The sequence below is a fragment of the Corvus cornix genome, chromosome 1A, assembly GCF_000738735.6.
Source record: "Corvus cornix cornix isolate S_Up_H32 chromosome 1A, ASM73873v5, whole genome shotgun sequence".
NCBI classification, from domain to species: domain Eukaryota; kingdom Metazoa; phylum Chordata; class Aves; order Passeriformes; family Corvidae; genus Corvus; species Corvus cornix.
The window spans coordinates 70480060-70497537 of NC_047057.1; the positions used below are offsets into that span (position 1 = coordinate 70480060).

General features: G+C 39.1%; 1 protein-coding gene across 1 annotated transcript in view; it reads left to right on the forward strand.

The window, feature by feature from the left end:
- Window positions 1-17478, forward strand: part of SLC15A5 (solute carrier family 15 member 5) — a 30410-nt gene that overhangs the window by 7092 nt on the left and 5840 nt on the right. Inside the window, exons 4-7 of the mRNA XM_019288629.3 lie at window positions 1386-1606; window positions 4108-4294; window positions 8401-8589; window positions 12818-12949. Coding sequence (XP_019144174.2) covers window positions 1386-1606; window positions 4108-4294; window positions 8401-8589; window positions 12818-12949 — 729 coding nt within the window. The remainder of the gene's footprint in view (window positions 1-1385; window positions 1607-4107; window positions 4295-8400; window positions 8590-12817; window positions 12950-17478) is intronic.

Consider the following 17478-nt stretch of genomic DNA (forward strand, 5'->3'; position numbering starts at 1 on the left):
TTCTAATTTCAAGCCTGACTGGGTTCAAACCCTTGCAGAGCAGTAACTCCACATTACTGCTTCTTATTCCCTTTCTGTGAATGTCCAATCTCTAGTGTAGGGCAAAGCAAAATAACATTTCTCTAACTTAAAACATTTCATTACAAGCTCTGCCAATGAATTGAGCTGATATCAAATGTTCTGTTACCTTGTATTTACTTCTGAAACTAGCTCTGCTTTGAGAAGAGCCCCAAGTCCTACTTGTTTTCTGGTTAGCTTCTTTGTCAAGTCACTCTGGAATTCTGCACTTTTTTGTCTTTTAGTCTTCAGAGTTGATCTTAAAATTTTCTAGGTCTGAAACTTAAACATCACTTACAGTGAGTGGTGAGAATAGTTGCCTAGTACAGTCCTAGAGAACAATAAAAACTCTACCAGCTCTGTGTTTTCAGGTTTTGATATGCTATCTCAGATTTTATTCCATAGTGGCAACAGTCTGCAGGTTAATACTACACAGCCAGGGAGTTTGAAATATTAGTTTACCTAATAAAATGCCTTTACTTAGTACTTTAAAGCAAGTGCTTCCAGTAGGTGTCAATGGATATTTCTAGAAAACAATTTCCACATCAGAGATAGTAGGGAGATATTTTCATTCTGCAATCTTAGTTCGCCTTGGCTTTTGGGAAGTATTTATTTATAGATACCCAACTTAGTGTAGTGCTTCAGCACTCAGAAAAGCAGAGAAATGCCATAACCCCTATTTGCATGGATGGTAATTTGCCAAAGGTAAATGAACCTGCGTTCCCAAGCCTGATGCTAACAGTTTGGTGCTCATTCTACTTCTATTTCTTACCAAGTTAGCAATTCCTGAACCTAGTGAACAAGTTTTAAAATGCCAAGTAGTAGAGTGGAAACTCTTCTTCTGTCCTGCATACTACTTGGAACACCTGAGATGATAATTCTGGCTTTGAAATTCATCCACGAAAATTCTCTTAATTCATCAACTTTTTTTTAAACTCCTTTTCCTTCTCACTTTGCTGCTGCCCTTCCCTTGCCACTGGACTTCAACATACATTCAACAAATTGAAAGAAAAAACAAAGGAAATTAATACTTTACCTGCTCAACCAGAGAAACACATTGTGCTGTGTTAAATAACTGGTAATAAAAGGCACTCGTCTCTGGTGGCTGTTGGACAGGATTGCTTTTGTAACAATTAGGTTGTGAACCAATTGGGTTAAAAAAATATTTTTAAATAAATCCAGACTGTTATTACCTTTCCCCTCCCTAAAAACACAGAAAGGCGAGTATACCAGCTTATATTTTCCCTCCCAAAGTGTTTTGTCTCGTCTTGTTTATTTTGGCAGCAGGCAAAAACATACCAATGTCTAATTTCTCTGATTGTTTGCAGACAGTTCCCTGCTGACGACTTTTGGGGTCATTTGTAGTGCCCTGAAAGCGTGCTGTGTGCGGTATCGCTACTTTAGCACAGGCGTGACCAACTGGCTGGACCATGCCAAGGAAAACCACGGTGGTCAGTACAGTGAGACTCAGGTGGAAGGCACAAAGTCACTTGCCAGACTCTTCCCATTGTTTACTTTCCAGATTCTGTACAGAACATGCATTATGCAGGTGGGTACACAGCTTTTAAACAAAGATCTCACAACAGACCGTGACGCGTTGTTTAATACCGTGTCTCTAGGTGTGCTTTTTTCTAACTGTGGCTTTGCCAGCTGAGCAACCTTGCAGAGTAGTTTTAATTGCCTAAGAATATACCTTGCTATAGCCTCTGGTCTCCTCAAATAATGAAAATTGACTTGGTCAGGACTCATTAAGAAGCTTGTGTGAGTGCTTGTTACTCCTTTCTTGGAACCTTTTTACTGGCTGAACCATCTTGTGTGAGAGTCCTGTGCTCCTCATACTGCTGTGCCAGTTATCAACACTGAGCCTTAGGCTTAGCATTCCTGAAAAATGTAATTTCCCAACTTCGTAAGTGTTCAATCACTCTTGGGGAGAGGTAGAAAATCTTTATTTGCTGTTTTGATTGCATGTTTCTCCTACTGTTTTGACAGGATTGTGTGGCTGTTGTACCTACAGTGGAAGTGGGTGGGTTTCCATTTGGGGAAAGCAGCAGTCCTTTCACAGCCCCTCTGTCAGGCTGTGTGGTTCTTTTCACTTGTGTGTGTGTGTGATATAAATGTAAATGTGTCAAGAAGCTCCTTAAGCTGACATGATTCCTTCAGATTCCTTTCTGCCTGGATGATCCTGGCTAAGCAGGAGTTGGAGGTAGCTTACCCTTTGGCAACTGGAATAACAAGTTTATGAGCTGGCTCGGAAATGCATTTTTAGTCATTGGTGTTAAAATGCTGCTTAAGGAAATTCTTACAAATATGTGGCATATACTGCTTCACTGACACTTCCTGTTGCCATCATTCTATGTTCCCATCCATCTGCCTCGTTCTTTCTCCTCTTCCCTCCCTGGTTCCTCCCCTCCCCTCAAAAGCACAAAAAAATCCCAAGCAAACAAACAAAAAAAAAACCATTCCAAACCAACAAACACACATGCATGACCAAGGTTGTGCATTAGTGACCAGATGAAAATTAAACAGTTATTATCATTTATCAAGTTTATTATGAAGTATTTATCTAGAAAATATAGATGTCTTTCCACTGCTGAAAGAAATTAATCCTTTGGCAGAATTTCCAATAAGTTTGAGGCCCTTTTTCAAACTAAGAGATAGATCAGTATCTCTTTTGTAAAGATTAATAGTATTTTCTTCACATTAAATTTAAAGCTTTCAGTGCCTGTGATTCATGTTGATGATACTTTAATTCCTATTAAGAAGTCAATTCTTATTTGCAATAGGCATTGGAAAAAAGGAATCAACCAAATTTGACTCTGTTTTAACATACATAGCTTGGTTGCTATTTATTCTCCCTTTTACAATTTATATTTCCTTTTGGAGGTGGAATGTAGGTGAAAAATATTTTTGTTAAGAGCTAGCATTTGAATAGTTCTTGAGCACTGAACAGACTCATGGTGGGTAGGGCTGACTATAACATTGGTGAGTAACCCTACATGAGCTCAGTTAATAACGATACATTAATTTCAGACAGCTATAAAGCAGCAATATCCTGCCTGAGGTTGAAATTACTGGTCATAGCAAAGAGTGTGCAGGATGCTGCAGGAATCCAGAACTCAGTAAAAACAGAGTAAAGAATCCAGTTCTACATTGAGTTCTGGCATGACTGTACTCTGTGAATTGCTTGAGCTGGAGTTTCCTAGCCTGTAAAAGAGTGGATTATGGTTCCCTGCTGCACATGAAATTAGTTAATCAACCTTTCTCAAAACCCAGAAAAACAAACAAAAAAACCCACTGAAAAATCTGTAAATCTGTTGGTAGAAGCCACCAGGATTTTGATTTTACACTTTTTAATAAACTCAACAGCTCTTCTGGGTAGCCTCACACAAGCAGGAGGAATTGTTTGCTTTTGTAGTGAGACAGTCTTACAAATCTACTTAATTGTGTACCCTGTTGACTGCCATAGGGATGTTCCTCATCTGCTTCTTTTTGTCTTTGGTTTTCCATTCCCCCAAGTAAAAGGAAGTCCTCTATAGGTGCTCTGGCTGTGAGTTGCATGAAGCTGGTTCTAAGACTGTACCCAAATCTTCCTTCCCTGTAGCTTGGAAAGTGCTCTTAAGAATGAGTCCTACCTTGAGCACACAATCATAAGTCCAAAATCACTCTGTGCCTTGCAATTCTGAAATAAAATCACTCTGGATTTTGCTATTTTAAGATTCTCTTCTGTTAAACACTGGGTGAAGTGACTGAAGTATGGGGTGGAACCATTTAGTATATTGGCTGATGGCTCTAATCAGAGGTGATCAAATAAACTTATAGACTGTTGCTTAATCTGTAAAATATAGGAGAAAATGTTATAAAAGGGAAATGTTATGTTCTGGCAGAGAACAATATTGTCACTCTCTGAAAGGCTTTATTCATGAATGATCATTCCTTTTTTGCCAGCAGGTATTTGGTTTAATGTGACTCCTTCAGAAGGAAAAACTTGGAGAGATTTCCAAATATAGTGAAAATCTTATCCATGGATTGTGGTTTTGTCCTTCAATACAGATTCCTTCAGGATATTATCTCCAAACCATGAATTCCAACTTGCACTTCAGTGGATTTGTCTTGCCAGTTGCAGCAATGAATGTGATAAGCATCGTGCCACTACTGATTCTTGTTCCTATTTTGGAATGCATTAACTCATGGCTCTTTAGCTCCAAGGACAATGGACATTCTCCAACAATTTACATTGGTATGTATAAAATACATGTGTTTATACAGTTTTAATATGTCTTCTGTTTTTGAAAGAAATTTCAGTGTAATGGATGATCCTAGACAATTATATCGGACTATAAATGTTAAGATGGACTTGTTTTGGGATGATGCTCAGAAGTAAATATGTATCAAAGGAATTATTGGAAAAAAACAGTCCTGAAAACACTTACTAGATAGTAAGGAAAAATGTAAAGGTTTTGTGTAGGACAGATTCCTCTAACCAATAAAAATTTTGAGGCACTAGGGATCATCCAAAGGAATTGGTATTGGGGAGAAGCAGTTTTAACTATTTATGCCTGAGAATTATTTTGACCTGGTTATCTTCAATATATTTCTTTATCCATCGCCTTTTGGAAAGTTAATTTACAATCAAAGACTTTTTTAGAAAGTAAAAATTCCTTCAGTTAGTTGCTCTCTGATACTGGAGAAATGTGTTGCTCAAAATGAGGAGCCTGGATTCAGATAACTCAGTTAAGAATAGAGGCTTTGTTTTGCTGTGATTTTTATGCTGTGTGTTGTTGTTAGGACTGCAGCTCATAAGAGGGAAACGGTATTACCATTAGCACAGTTTCTTCCAGGCTCTGAAGTTGTGTCATAAATGAAATAAAAGTATCTAGGCTAATTCTCTATGTGCAATAGGAGTTTTTAGAATGGAGGAGCAAAAGAAAACATGCAGAAAACTGTGCAAAACAAATGGGTGTGTATCACTGGCTGCTGTTCCCATTGAACAGGCTGAATATTTCACAGGTGGAAGGTTACTTGGAGAGGTTACAGCCTTCCTCCCCAGCACCAGAGTTTTCATTAGAATATCTAACATGAGATAATTGCTCAAGTGATTAGTATTCTCATTATTAAAATCCTCATTGTACATTCAGTCACGGCAAAAAGGGACCTCCAAAGGTGAAGTTGTTACCTCTTTCTCACAGGAGTGGTAAAAGGAAGTCTTCCCTGTTGTAGACTGACACTTGTTTCAGAGAAATTCATAGCTTAGAAGCAATGATAACTTTAATAAGAGTTGGGCTGCCTTCTCCTGACACTGATGTGGTTTCTTTTATTTATTTGTTTTTTCATTACCCCCAAACCTCTTGTGTTCTAGGATCTGGAGGGATCCTCTGCAACACTCTTCAGACATCAGCTACATGTAGTACCAGCAGAAAAGCATCTTCCATTCCATATTCACTTAAAACTATTCCCTTTCATAGATACTCTCATTAAACTTCCTACATTTTTTATCTTCCAGTCTGCATTGCAAACCTCGGATGAAAATATTTATAAACCGCTATTTTCTCAGTGTGCTGCTATTAATTCAGTGCCCCATGGCAGGCAGCACAGTGAGTACTGACACACACAGAGGTATTAATCTGACTAAATTAGCCTAATTAAGAGTGTTATTAAGTTTTATACAAACCAGAAGCGTATAACACAGCAGGTTGCAATTAGCCTAGTTTTTAAAATAACATCTCCATTAAAACACAAAAAGCACATTCAGATAATCATTTTCCTTTAAACCATGGAAATTTCAAGTTAGTATTAATGTTCTATCCTGTTATGTTGAACAGCAGTAGAATATATGCAGTGGTTTATTCTTAATAGGTTCATTTATCAAAATAGCCTCCTGTTAGGGGTGATAAACTACCTGAGGCATAAAAATACCTGTGAGTGCAGGCAATGGCTTTAGATATCCAAGTATATGACTGCACCTGCAAGTATGGTAGACCTCTAAGTGCCAATATTTTTGCCAACAGTTAATTAGGTTCTCAATTATTTTCAGCAACAAAATTGGAAGTATAAATAGGCAGTTGGTGTTAAGCCAGCCTATAACTATATTTTAATTCAACTCTTGTAAGAAGAAGAAATTTTAAATAGTTTTCTGGAAATTTTCAGTATGTTAAGAGTAACAGTTGTCAAGGATGAACCACGTAGACAATATTGAACTGAGATACCTGATTGCTCTGTATTAAGTGTCTACATAAAAACTGTAATCTGTTACTCTCTATAGCTGTTGGTTTATTCATAAATTAGGTATGACCTAAAAAACATTAAAATCTTAACGTGAATTTAGATTGTGTCCCAAATACGGTGAGTATCTGGAGTTATTTATGAAAAATGTGAGTATTTGATAGACTTAAAGCTTCTCCAGTTTTCCAGTTGTATATTTGTGGGGTTTTTGTTTGTTGAGGGTTTAGTTTGGAGTTTTTTTAATGTGTTTTTTTGCTGTGTGATTTGGTCAGTAATGTAGAAGATTCAGTAGAGAACTGAAATAGTGTGTCTGCTGAATAGTTGTCCATCAGCTACAGGAAAGAGGCTCTAGATGAAACACCTAAGGCATAGAAGTTCTTTCTGTAATATTCTTCATGCCTGATTATACTGGGATGTTGTCTTGGTCTTGGATTTACTCCATCCATGATTGATATGGAGAACAGCTCTCAGTACAGCACACAAAAGCAAGCCCTCAGTCTGATTTGAGGTGATTCGGAGGCTGATTGCCATTTCTCCCTGAGCACATTCTACTTTGAACAGGAAAGCTTTTGACTTCCATTACTCAGGATGCGAGATCAGGACTTAGGTCCAATACAACCTTAGTCTCTAGATAACATAAACAACCCTGTTGCACAATCACCCCTAAATGTTAACAAAACAGCCTGTTGTCCTATAAAACCAAAGCCTCAGACAGTTGTTCCGACACACTTGTTTTAAAGAGGACTGAAGGGAGAAGAGTAAAGGCAAAAACCAAAGCTCTAAGGGTCTCGGTTTCTTCCTCTGCCACATAAAATCTTGGGGGAAAAAAGGAAAAAAAAAGTAGAAATTTTTGGGCACTCATAGGTTACTTTTTCTGAAATGTCTTGGCTTTTAGTAAGGCAAATGCTTCAAGTATAGCACTGCTAGGAATACTGAACTGCTGGAGGTTCCTTTAGTACCAACATAATTTTTCACTAGGAGACCTCTTGCTTTGGATGACTACAAGAAGCTCCTTGAGGGCTTTATACCTGGTTTTGATAAGGTGCATTGGCTAGAAAACGCTGTTGAATTCCCTCCTGTCATCAATTTTCAAGCAATAATTCATCAATATTCTCATTAAGCACTAGAGGAGCCTAAACAGCTTCCAAGGTTCAGGTTAGGCAGTGGGGATAGGATATTTAAAGCTGTGAACACGGAGGAAAACTGAGCTAGAGGAAGGGTGTGAGAGCTTGGTGGCGAGAGAAGAAACACAGAGGCTGCAAAAACATAACAAGGCTAAGGCCACTTAGCTACGTGAGGTTTTACATCTCTTCTGTCCTGACGGTAAAAAAGACTAAGTGTGTATATGTTATAAATATGAAACAAAAGCTCTTGACTGTTGATGTTTAATCTAGTAAGTGCAACAATTACCATGAAGGCTTTGTGAGAAAAACATAGTCCAAGCATTTGAGCCAACACTGTCGAAAGCAACCAAATTCTCCTCACATTATGGCTTAGAAATGCTGACAAATAAGAAATTTAGTCAAAATTAATGGGAGCTCAAACTGTGAGAAATATAGATAATTCATGTTCAGAGACTTACTTGGAAGCATTTCTTGCTTTGTTTTTCTTTTTTGAGAGGATACAACCATTTCATACTGTCAACACCAAAAAATATAAAATAATATATTTTAATAGTACCCTCTGTGTGATGGGTGAAGTGTGGGGTAGTTTTAATACATCTGAATTTTGGAAGAATTCCCTGCTGCCTGATAGTGTTGTTCCTACCCATTCTCTTGTAGTATCTGGAAGGATGTTTGCCTTTTCTTTCTTTTCTCCTTCCTTTTCTCCCTCAATCTTCAAGAATAGAAGTAAAAAGTTCTTCTTTTTGATTTCAGTCTTCAGAAAACTTCTTCCTTTCTTTTATTCTGCACTCTAAAATTGTCTCTGTGCTGAGCTGGTGTCCTTTTGCCATATATATATATATGGCAAGCACTCTTTATCCGTGTTTAGATGTTCAGAAAAAATGATTTGGGATGGGGCTAGGAAGCTTCTTTTGCATTTCTTAGGACTTTTCTTTAATCTAAACACATGATGGTACTGTAACCACAGCCTTGGTGAATGCTCTCTGTGCTATTTACCCAGTTGTAGGTCACTTATCTGCTGCACTTTCCGTGATGGTTGCTGGCTTCTCTGAAATGCACCGAAAGCGCTTCCCTCAGGTGGAGCAGACGCTCTCTGAGGAGGTTCTCCTGGTCTCCTCCATGCCTTGCTTCCACTTAGCTCCTCAGTACATCCTGCTTGGAGTGGCTGAAGCCTTGGTAACTCCCTCCTGTAAGTAAAATCAAATTGGCTAAAGCAAGAGTGTCCTGATTCTCAGAGAACTATATCAGTTTCCTAAAAATAATTACCGGCATCTGATATTTTATCCCTGGCTCTTTTCCACGGGCTTAATGAGCAGATCTGTGCTTTACCTGTTTCAGAGAAGCATAATTTGTCTTGCTGGCTGTAGCTCAGGATGAGCAGTGATGTTCCAGATTAACTGGAAGGCAGCACGGTCCAGTCAGGCCCCTGGGGGGCACAACCCCCCGTTTGGTCTTGGAGCTGAACCTGCTGCAGGCAGGGGCTGGACTGGATGAGCTCCTGAAGTCCCTTCTGACCTGAGCTCCCCTGTGATGTTTTTATTGAGATGGAACAAAAACATGAGAGCTGAGCTGGGGTTATGCTCTGTGACCACTGTAAAGGCCACAGTCAGAGCAAGGTGAAGCAATTTAACACCTTTCATTTGTGGGCCCAGCTAATAGAATTGTTACGTGTTTTCCACTGGCACAGAGCATATGTGGGCAGGTAACAGTGACAGGTTAACCTAGAGAATGGTGTAGGCAGCTGCCAGATTTTTGTTACTGCTCCAATCAGGAGTCATGAGAACATGCCTCCACAGATCATCATGTCCTAGCTTGTGACATGGAGCCAGAGATAAACACCCCTGTTTTTCAGAGCACAGGCAGAGCTCAGCTTGTGCCTGCCATCCATGCACTATGTATATCCACATATACTCTTGATTGTGAGTGTGAACATTTTCTGCTTTCCATAATTTACTTTTCTGTGTCTACACTGACATTTTTGAGGCTTATTTTCTTCTGAGGAGCATGCAGAGTGCTTACCAGTGTTTTTACCTTGCAGAGCTTTAAAAAAAAAGTTAGTATTATAAAAATAATCTAAGCAACATTCACTTAGAGACACAGGTAAAGTACTTGATGGGCTGATCTCTGCAGGCATTTAATTCTATGGGTTGAGTCTCTTGTTCTAGTACAACCCCAGAAATGTTCAGGTTTTTATTTAAGAGTAGGAAATAACTTCAGTATCTCAGCTTCATTCCTATACTCAGACTACTGAGAGCTGTGGGTCACAGTCTGTCACTAAAAAGGTAATTTTCCCTAGTTTTAAATACTTAGCACTTTCATAATGCCTCTTCATCTGATAGCTCTCAAGTACTTAACTGAGACAGGTTTCTAGGCAGGTAATTTGGTTTCTAGGTTACAGGCTAAGTGTAACTGAAAACTGTGACCTTCTCTGTTTAGCTTAACAAAAAAGAGGTTAGGAGGTGACTTGCTTACAGTCTTCTCATGCAAAAGCATGAGAAGAATATTGCTGGTAGAATAAGGCTTTTTAATCTAGCACACTGGGACACAACTGGAGTCCAATGACTGGAAGATTACATTAGCCTTTAGAAAAGAGATAAAACTCCATCTTGGCGGTTTTCGTCCCTTTTTTTTTTTTTTTTCTAAGATCTTTTTAAAGGGTTGTGGTTAGAATTTCTTAGGAAGAAAAGCTGTCCTTCCCCATTTAAGTAGAGATTAAGCATCGTGCTTAGAGCTGCAGTGAGAGGTGTGACTTAAAGCCCCAGCTAAATGGGACTAAGTCTGAACGTGAGACTTGCATGTAAAAAGCTGAAGGGAGGTGCCTGAAATAGCATATTGCTTAGCTGATGGGGAAGAAGGCTTCTGTTCCCTTGCCCACAAATTGTTGTCTGGCCCTGTTTGTCATGGAGTGTCTCAGCTGGGCAGGCAGGGCAAGCACGCTCTCTACCTTCTGTGACCTCCAGCTGCTGCTGGACAAAGAGCCTGGTTTTCCACCAGGTCTTGCACTGTATCAGGCAGCCCGGTGCAGGTGGCTGAGGTCCACTGAATCATCTCCAGCAGTACCAAGCCTCTGCATTCAGGCTGCTGATCTGAGCTCTAGCTTTCTACGTCAATTTGAACGGAATTGCTGTTCAGGAGCTGTTCAGTGGATCTCCGTGGATGTTAATGACAGCCTAGATACTTACAGAGCTGTTTCACCTTTCCTGATGCTTTACTGCCTTTCTTATGCAGAAGGTCAAATTCAATTATCATGATAATTTACTGGACCTTAAAGTACATGATCCAAGCTTAACAGGGAAATGCTCACTCTTAAGCAGAGGGAAGAAAGAAGATTCCTCATTTCTGAAGAGCTTGGTTAGAGAAGTTAGATTTGGCACATTGAACTCTCTGTCTTCATTAAGACCTCTTATTGGGATTGTTCAGCCTGGAAAAGACAAGGCTTCAAGGTGACCTAATTGTGTCATTTCAGTACTTGACAAGAGCCTACAAGAAAGACGGAGAGAGATTATTTACAAGGGCATGTAGTGACAGGACAAAGGGGAATGGCTTCAAACTGAGAGTAGGTTTAGATTAGTTATCAGGAGGAAAATTCTTTACTGTGAGTGGTGAGGCACCGGCGCAGGTTACCCAGAGAAGCTGTGACTCTCCCATCCCTGGCAGTGTTCAAGGCCAGGTTGGGCTCTGAGTAACCTTGTTTTGCGGGAGGTGTCCTTGCCCACAGCAGTGGGATTGGAACTGGGTGATCTTTAAAGTCCCTTCCAACCCAAGCTATTCTATTATTTGCTCCCTGATACTTAGAACTGTGTTTATACAATATGTTTCATTATCTTATTGATAGGTGATTTGAACAATCACCTGCTTCAAGTGGCGTGAGCATCTCTTAGAAGTATATCTGCCTTCAATATTCCTCTACCACTAAGGAAGTCTTAAAAATAAAATAAAACAATTGTATTGCTCTCCTCCACAGTGCTACAAAGTTCTCACGAGCCTTTGACAGGCTGAATATGTAGCCCTAGCTTGGTTTAAACCAGGAAACTACAGCTCTGTTAGTTAGAGGATATATTGGGGATGGCTTCAGCCACCGATGAAATGCAGTAGCTTCCAGGGGGAAATGCAGCAGCTGTTTAATAGTTCCCAGCAGCACCGTGGGGAAAGGGAGGATTGGAGTAGGCTATTGAAACAGCAGGGGCAATTTAGGTAAGTAGGATGCAATTACCCAGGCTGAATTTGACCAAGATGCATGTTTTGCACCCCTGCTTTTAGAAAGGAGGAACAACCAGAAACTTTAAAGTCTGTTAATGGCTCAGATTAGCTGTGCAGCGCTTCAGACTTGCTACAGATGGTGTCCCAGGCTCACCTGCTTTCTCTTGACCTCAGGGTTCTGGTTCCTATTGTGAATGAGGGAGAAAACACTGTCTGTGCTATTTTTTCTTTCATGTGTTTTCAAAGCTCTCATTTGGACATCCGAATTAAAAATGGTGAAAGGTGGTGATTGCAAAGTTTCATTTGTATTCAGAGGTGCTTCAGGCAACTCAGTGTCCAAATAGGATCCTCTGCTGGCAAGTTTTTCAAGCTGGAGGGCATTCTAATTCAACTAATAAAGCAGGTGGGGACGCTCTGGTTTTGGGAGGATAAAGTGTGGATGAGAACTCAAGGAGTGAAATTAGGAAACAAAAGTTTTTGATGATCAGTGAAAATTGCACAAAAAGAACAGCTACCATAAAGTCTTGCTGTTACAGCCAAATTACAGCTGGTGGGATAATTTGTAGTCATCCATGCTACAACAGCATGCTACAGCTTCCCCTCACCACCAAAGCTGTTGCTGCTTCTGGTTTAGGCTTCTGGCAAGAAAGTGAAGAATGATGTCTTAAAAATGAGCCAGTGAGCCTGGGGGTTGCACTCTGGGGACGAGAGGCATTGTCCAGCCTTAAGGTAAAGCAAGCTAACTGTCCAAATTAAGGCAGAGCTCTAGATTTTGGAGGTATTTGCTTCCAAACAATGGCTGTGCTGCACTGACTCTGGGATAGAAGGTCCTGCTGTCCTGCAGTTAAATATCACATCCACTGTCTTCATGCTTACATGGTGGTGTTTCTCTGCTCTTGCTTATGTCTGAGGCTTTAAAAGGTGCAAGCAACTGTCTGGGGGAAAGATCTTGGTGTACTTGTGGAACGTGGATAGTTGGATGGGGGTGGTTTATTACAGATATTCATTTAAGGAGGTTATAGGGTGCATACTAACACATCTGATTGCTCTTCTGCAGCAAGTACATTCTCTGTATAAAATATGGAAATTCACTAATAGAGACGCTTTGATGATTTTTTTTTTGTTTGTTTGTTTTTTGTTATCGATGTTCTACCAACACTTAGCTTCTTTTTTTTTTTCCTTTTTTAACTTGTAACTGTATCTGCTTCCTTTCTAAGGTTCCTTACTTTCATTCTGGCTTGTGCCTGAAAGAATGAGAGGGATTTCCATGCATTTTTTAGCTCTCTTTAATGGAGCTGGCTGCTTTATGGGAGCTTTCTTTGTTCAGACAGCCCACACAGGCACTCAAGGTAAGAGTATGCTCATGACGGGTGTTCCTGAGCAGTTTTCTAATATTATTGATTTGGAGAATCAGGCAGCAGAATTAAAAGGGATGCCAAAGTTTTATTGATTTGATCTCACAATTAAGATGGAATTAAGATAGGAAATAGCCTTCCAGCTGTATTCATCCAATTTTAATGAGTCATCTTAGTTTTGATAGTCGGAGTAATTAGAGGATGGCATCTTGCAGGAAGTCCTCCTGTCCAATCTCTCTACTTCCGTTCTGGAAGGCTGAAAATAAATTGGCTAGGAAGCACCTTTTTATGTTCATGAAGAAGTACATTCATGATATTCACACTTACATGGAAGCCTCTGGCCTCCAGAGCAAGATTGGTGCTTTAAAGAATGGAGAATATTCCCTTCTGTCTGTCCCACTGGGCTGTAGGGAAAATGAGGTTGGGTTGAGGGTTTCAAACTTGTCTGGGGAGCTCATTTTCCTGGATCAGTTCTCTCCTGCCTTCTTTACACCTCTGCCTTTGCCCAGCTGTTGGAAGATCCAGATTCTGTGACAATACAGTCCCACTGAGGGCTTGCCCTTTTGCAGATGCATGCTGCAATTCCCGGAAAACTTCCTGTTTCCAAAGGAGTTATTTCAGATGCACTTCAGCCTTCTGTTGAGGTGTATTTAGTGTAAGCCCTGAACTGGAGTTTTTCCTGGGTTATTGACTTTCAAGAAAAGCCAGGAATTTCTTAAAGTCATTTTTCCTTTGCTGATGAATCTTTGTTCAATACAGAACAGACTTGTTTCACGAGTAAATCTAACAAGTGAAGCACTTGAGTTCTTGAACTGAGGGACAAGAGTCTCCCTTTGTTCATAAATTTGAAATAGTCCCACGTGCTGAAGGAATATTTCTTAATGTGCTATCAATAAGCTCTGGTGGAACTGTTACAGAGAACTGTTCTTTAAAGACCACAGCTGCTGGCCCCAATGCATGACACCATTGCAATTGCCACGGCTGCAGGATTTTGTGACTGTTTAGGGTTAAGTTTTGGGTCCTTTTCTTTCCTGTGTAAAGAATCATGTAATTTAAAAACAAGCGAAAGTGGGTGTTTTGAAAGTGTGACAAGAAATTTTTATTCCTACTTGCAAGATCTGAACAAACAAATGATGCTTTGTCATGCAGTACTGTTTTTCAGTTAAAAATTCAATTAAAGTTTTATCACGAGGTACAAAAACATCACCTGGAGATGGGTAAAAAACAGGAATGTTTACACAAATGAATCGGGCAAAGAACTATTAAGCACCAAGGCATTCAGTGTGGAGAAGTGATCTCCTCAAATATCCCCCAGTGGAAAAGGCTGTTTTTCATTACTGTGAGTTCAGTGCAATATGGGTTCAATGAAACAAACAGTTTAAGACAGACTGTGTTGCTGACTTTTTTTCTTTCCTCCCAAAATATGAAAACTATTAATTTTTGAGATTGCAATGTTTAGTAAAACTGACATATTTTACTGCAATTTGACTTTTGAAATAATTAAATTATAAAATAATTAATTATAAAATAATTAAGCATAATGTCAGCACCAAAATATTTTGTCTATGTTGTGTCACTATTATGTAATTAATTTCTTTACAGAGTATTTCTATACAAAGTGATAGAGGAAACCAATTTTTGCATTTGGTTTGCAATTCAGTAGATTTTTGTCTGGTTTTCTATCAAGGTGATTAATTATTTTTCTGTGAGTCTGTATGAAAACATTTAATTGATTCAAAAAAGGAAACGTTCTTTTCTTGCCAGAAATACTGTTTTAACAGAGATTACAAATTCTTTTCCTGGCTGAGACCAAGAAGGCTGAACTCTCTAAATTCTCCACAGGCTGCAGTTGTAACGTTCTAACCCCTTTTGCTCAAGATTTTTGAGCAAACTGAAAAATTTCCTGGCTAAAATATTCTTCACTCTTAGAAAGTTGGGTGGCAAACTTCTTAACTTAGCTTTTTTTTTTTTCTCCCCCAAAGCTATAACTTGTCTTTGTTTAATGTTGTCAGACCTGCTGTTCCTGTAGGTGGAATTAACTGCACCATTATCCTGAGCAAAAGTCACTGTGAAATTTCCAAGGGAATCAGTGAAAGTCTGTATTCAGATTCAGGTGCTATAACGGGAATGACTACTGCTAAGGAGGAAAAGTCCTCTGCAAAACTTGAAAAGCTTCAGGGAGAGTAAAGTGAAAAATGCTCAGTGATTGCTCTGTTGCTCTAGTTAGAAGAGTGTTAGAGATTACTTGCCCTGTTAATATGTAAACAACATATTACTGGGCTCTCACTTTTTATTTTTAAAAATAATTGGGATCTCGCTGGATGTCTCTTTCCCAGTGTTCCTTGCTTGAATAAGATTAATTATTCCAAGTTACCACAATTCATTCAATACACAGCTTGCAAATGATGGTGATATTCCTGTAAGTTCACTTGTGTTATAACACTCCTCTGCTCGTGCCAGGCTCTTGTCCTGCTGACTCCTAAATCAAAGTAGATTTGGGATCAGACTTTTGTAGGTGGGCATAGACTATAGCAAAACGAAAAGCTCATTTTAGGCTCAGTTTTGGTTTTCTCCTAGTTCGGTAAGAAACATTATACACACTAATTTTTTGCTCCATCTGTATTTTTCCAATTGTGCTTCTTACAGTGGACTTTGGTGCTCATGGCAATCAACAAAATAATATTTTTTTTTTAATTTATTAACCCCTAGTGGTTGCCTAATGATCCCTCTAGAGATGACACTGCTGTAGGGAACGAATTTGTGACCTCTCTTAGGTCAAATTACAGTCCAATGACACAAATTAAGCTTTATTATTGGTCACATTTGGTATTTTTTTCAGATCTGTTTAAAGAGCTTGTAAATATTTGGTATCTGGACAATTTATGGAGCCGGAAGTAAAGCAAACCAGCCAGAACCCTTTTTTGTTTTTCTTCCTAAAAATAAGCTCAGCTAATTTGCTAATTTATTTATATTGGAAGAGCAAGTTCTTCCTCTTTAGCTGAAAGAGAGGATAGTGTTCACGAAATGGTTCTGTAAGCTTTAACAAGGCTTGGTAAGTGACTCTTAATACAAGCTATGAATGCTTTTGTCTTGTCCCATGGTTCCTGTATCACTAAAACCTGAGCCAAGACTATTTCTGGTTCTCCCATCTCTAAGCAATTGAGACCATGTTTTCTATGTTCCTGCAGCGAAGTAGATCCTCCAGTGTGTATTTTGAAGTGTTGGAGCACAGAGGGTGTTGACAAAATTTAAACATTTTTATATCCTATTTTATGTCACTAGTTTAGAATTTTATTTGGGTTTTTATTGGCAAAGTTGATCAGATATCAGTCACAGTCAAAGCTGCATTAATCATTTTTAACGCATCTATGGAGGATGGTGTGAATATGATAAAATAAGACTTTTTTTAAAAATCTGACGAGTGCAAACAGATGATGGGTGACAGTGATATTTTCAGTACAAGCTGGGAAACTGCTTTCTTTTGGATCTCTTACCTCTCCTAACATTTTAACGGAAGAAGATGCAAGACAAAACCTGTCCTCCTATGCCAATCATTTCAGAATATATTTCTCTAGAAATATTAATATAAATACGTAAGAAAGAAATAAAAATTAAAAAAGGTCAGAGGAAGGAAACTGCCCCAGACACAGATTTCCTGCTTGCAGTTAGAGGATCGTTGGTGGTTTTTTTGTGGTTTGGGTTTGTTGGGCTTTTTGGGTTGGGTTTTGTTGGGGTTTTTTTGTTGTTTTTTTCATTTTAGTCTTGTGTGATTCTAAATACCAAAGATGATAAAGCTAAAGGATATTTCTTGCAGTCCAGATGGTGGTGTCCACTGGTGCCTACTTAGCTAATAGGGATTAGAGGCAGAGTGAGACTTTAATTTGGATATGATTAAACACTAAATATATGCCCACTAAGTTGATGAAATGAAGGAAGGCAATACAAGCCTTTTCTAAAACATGAATTAAATGTTTTCTATAGTCATAGCATGGGTTTCAGGATAGCTGCAAAAATACAGGAATGGCACAGGGTAAAGTAACTTCTGTCATATGACTGACTTGTTTTTTCTTCAAGGTTTTCCTCATAATAAAATAGGATAGAGTTATTCAGCGAAAAATCCTGGATGCCTCCCTGTGCAACTTTCCCTTGAGCTCTCTGAGGGTGCCACCACAGTAGCAGATATCTTGTGTGCACTAATATTTGTCAAAGACTGGCTTACAGCCCTTTTCAGGTTTTCTTTGATGGCTGCTGCTGTCAGCAGCTCCTTGCTGTCAGTCATCCACCAGAAACAGCCCAGGAAAGTTTTTGTCCATGTCCTAATCTCTGCTTCACCACCACCTCCGTCTGTTTTAGTAGGATCAGTTGTTTCCTCTTGGTATTGTATAATATTCATTCTTCTTGAACTAACGGAGTGATTTTGATGCAAAATTGATAGGACTCCAAAACGTCAGTGAAATTTTACCAGGAGCTTTATTTCCATGATTGTAGAGCAGACTTGAGGAACTGATTCTGCCTAGACTTCA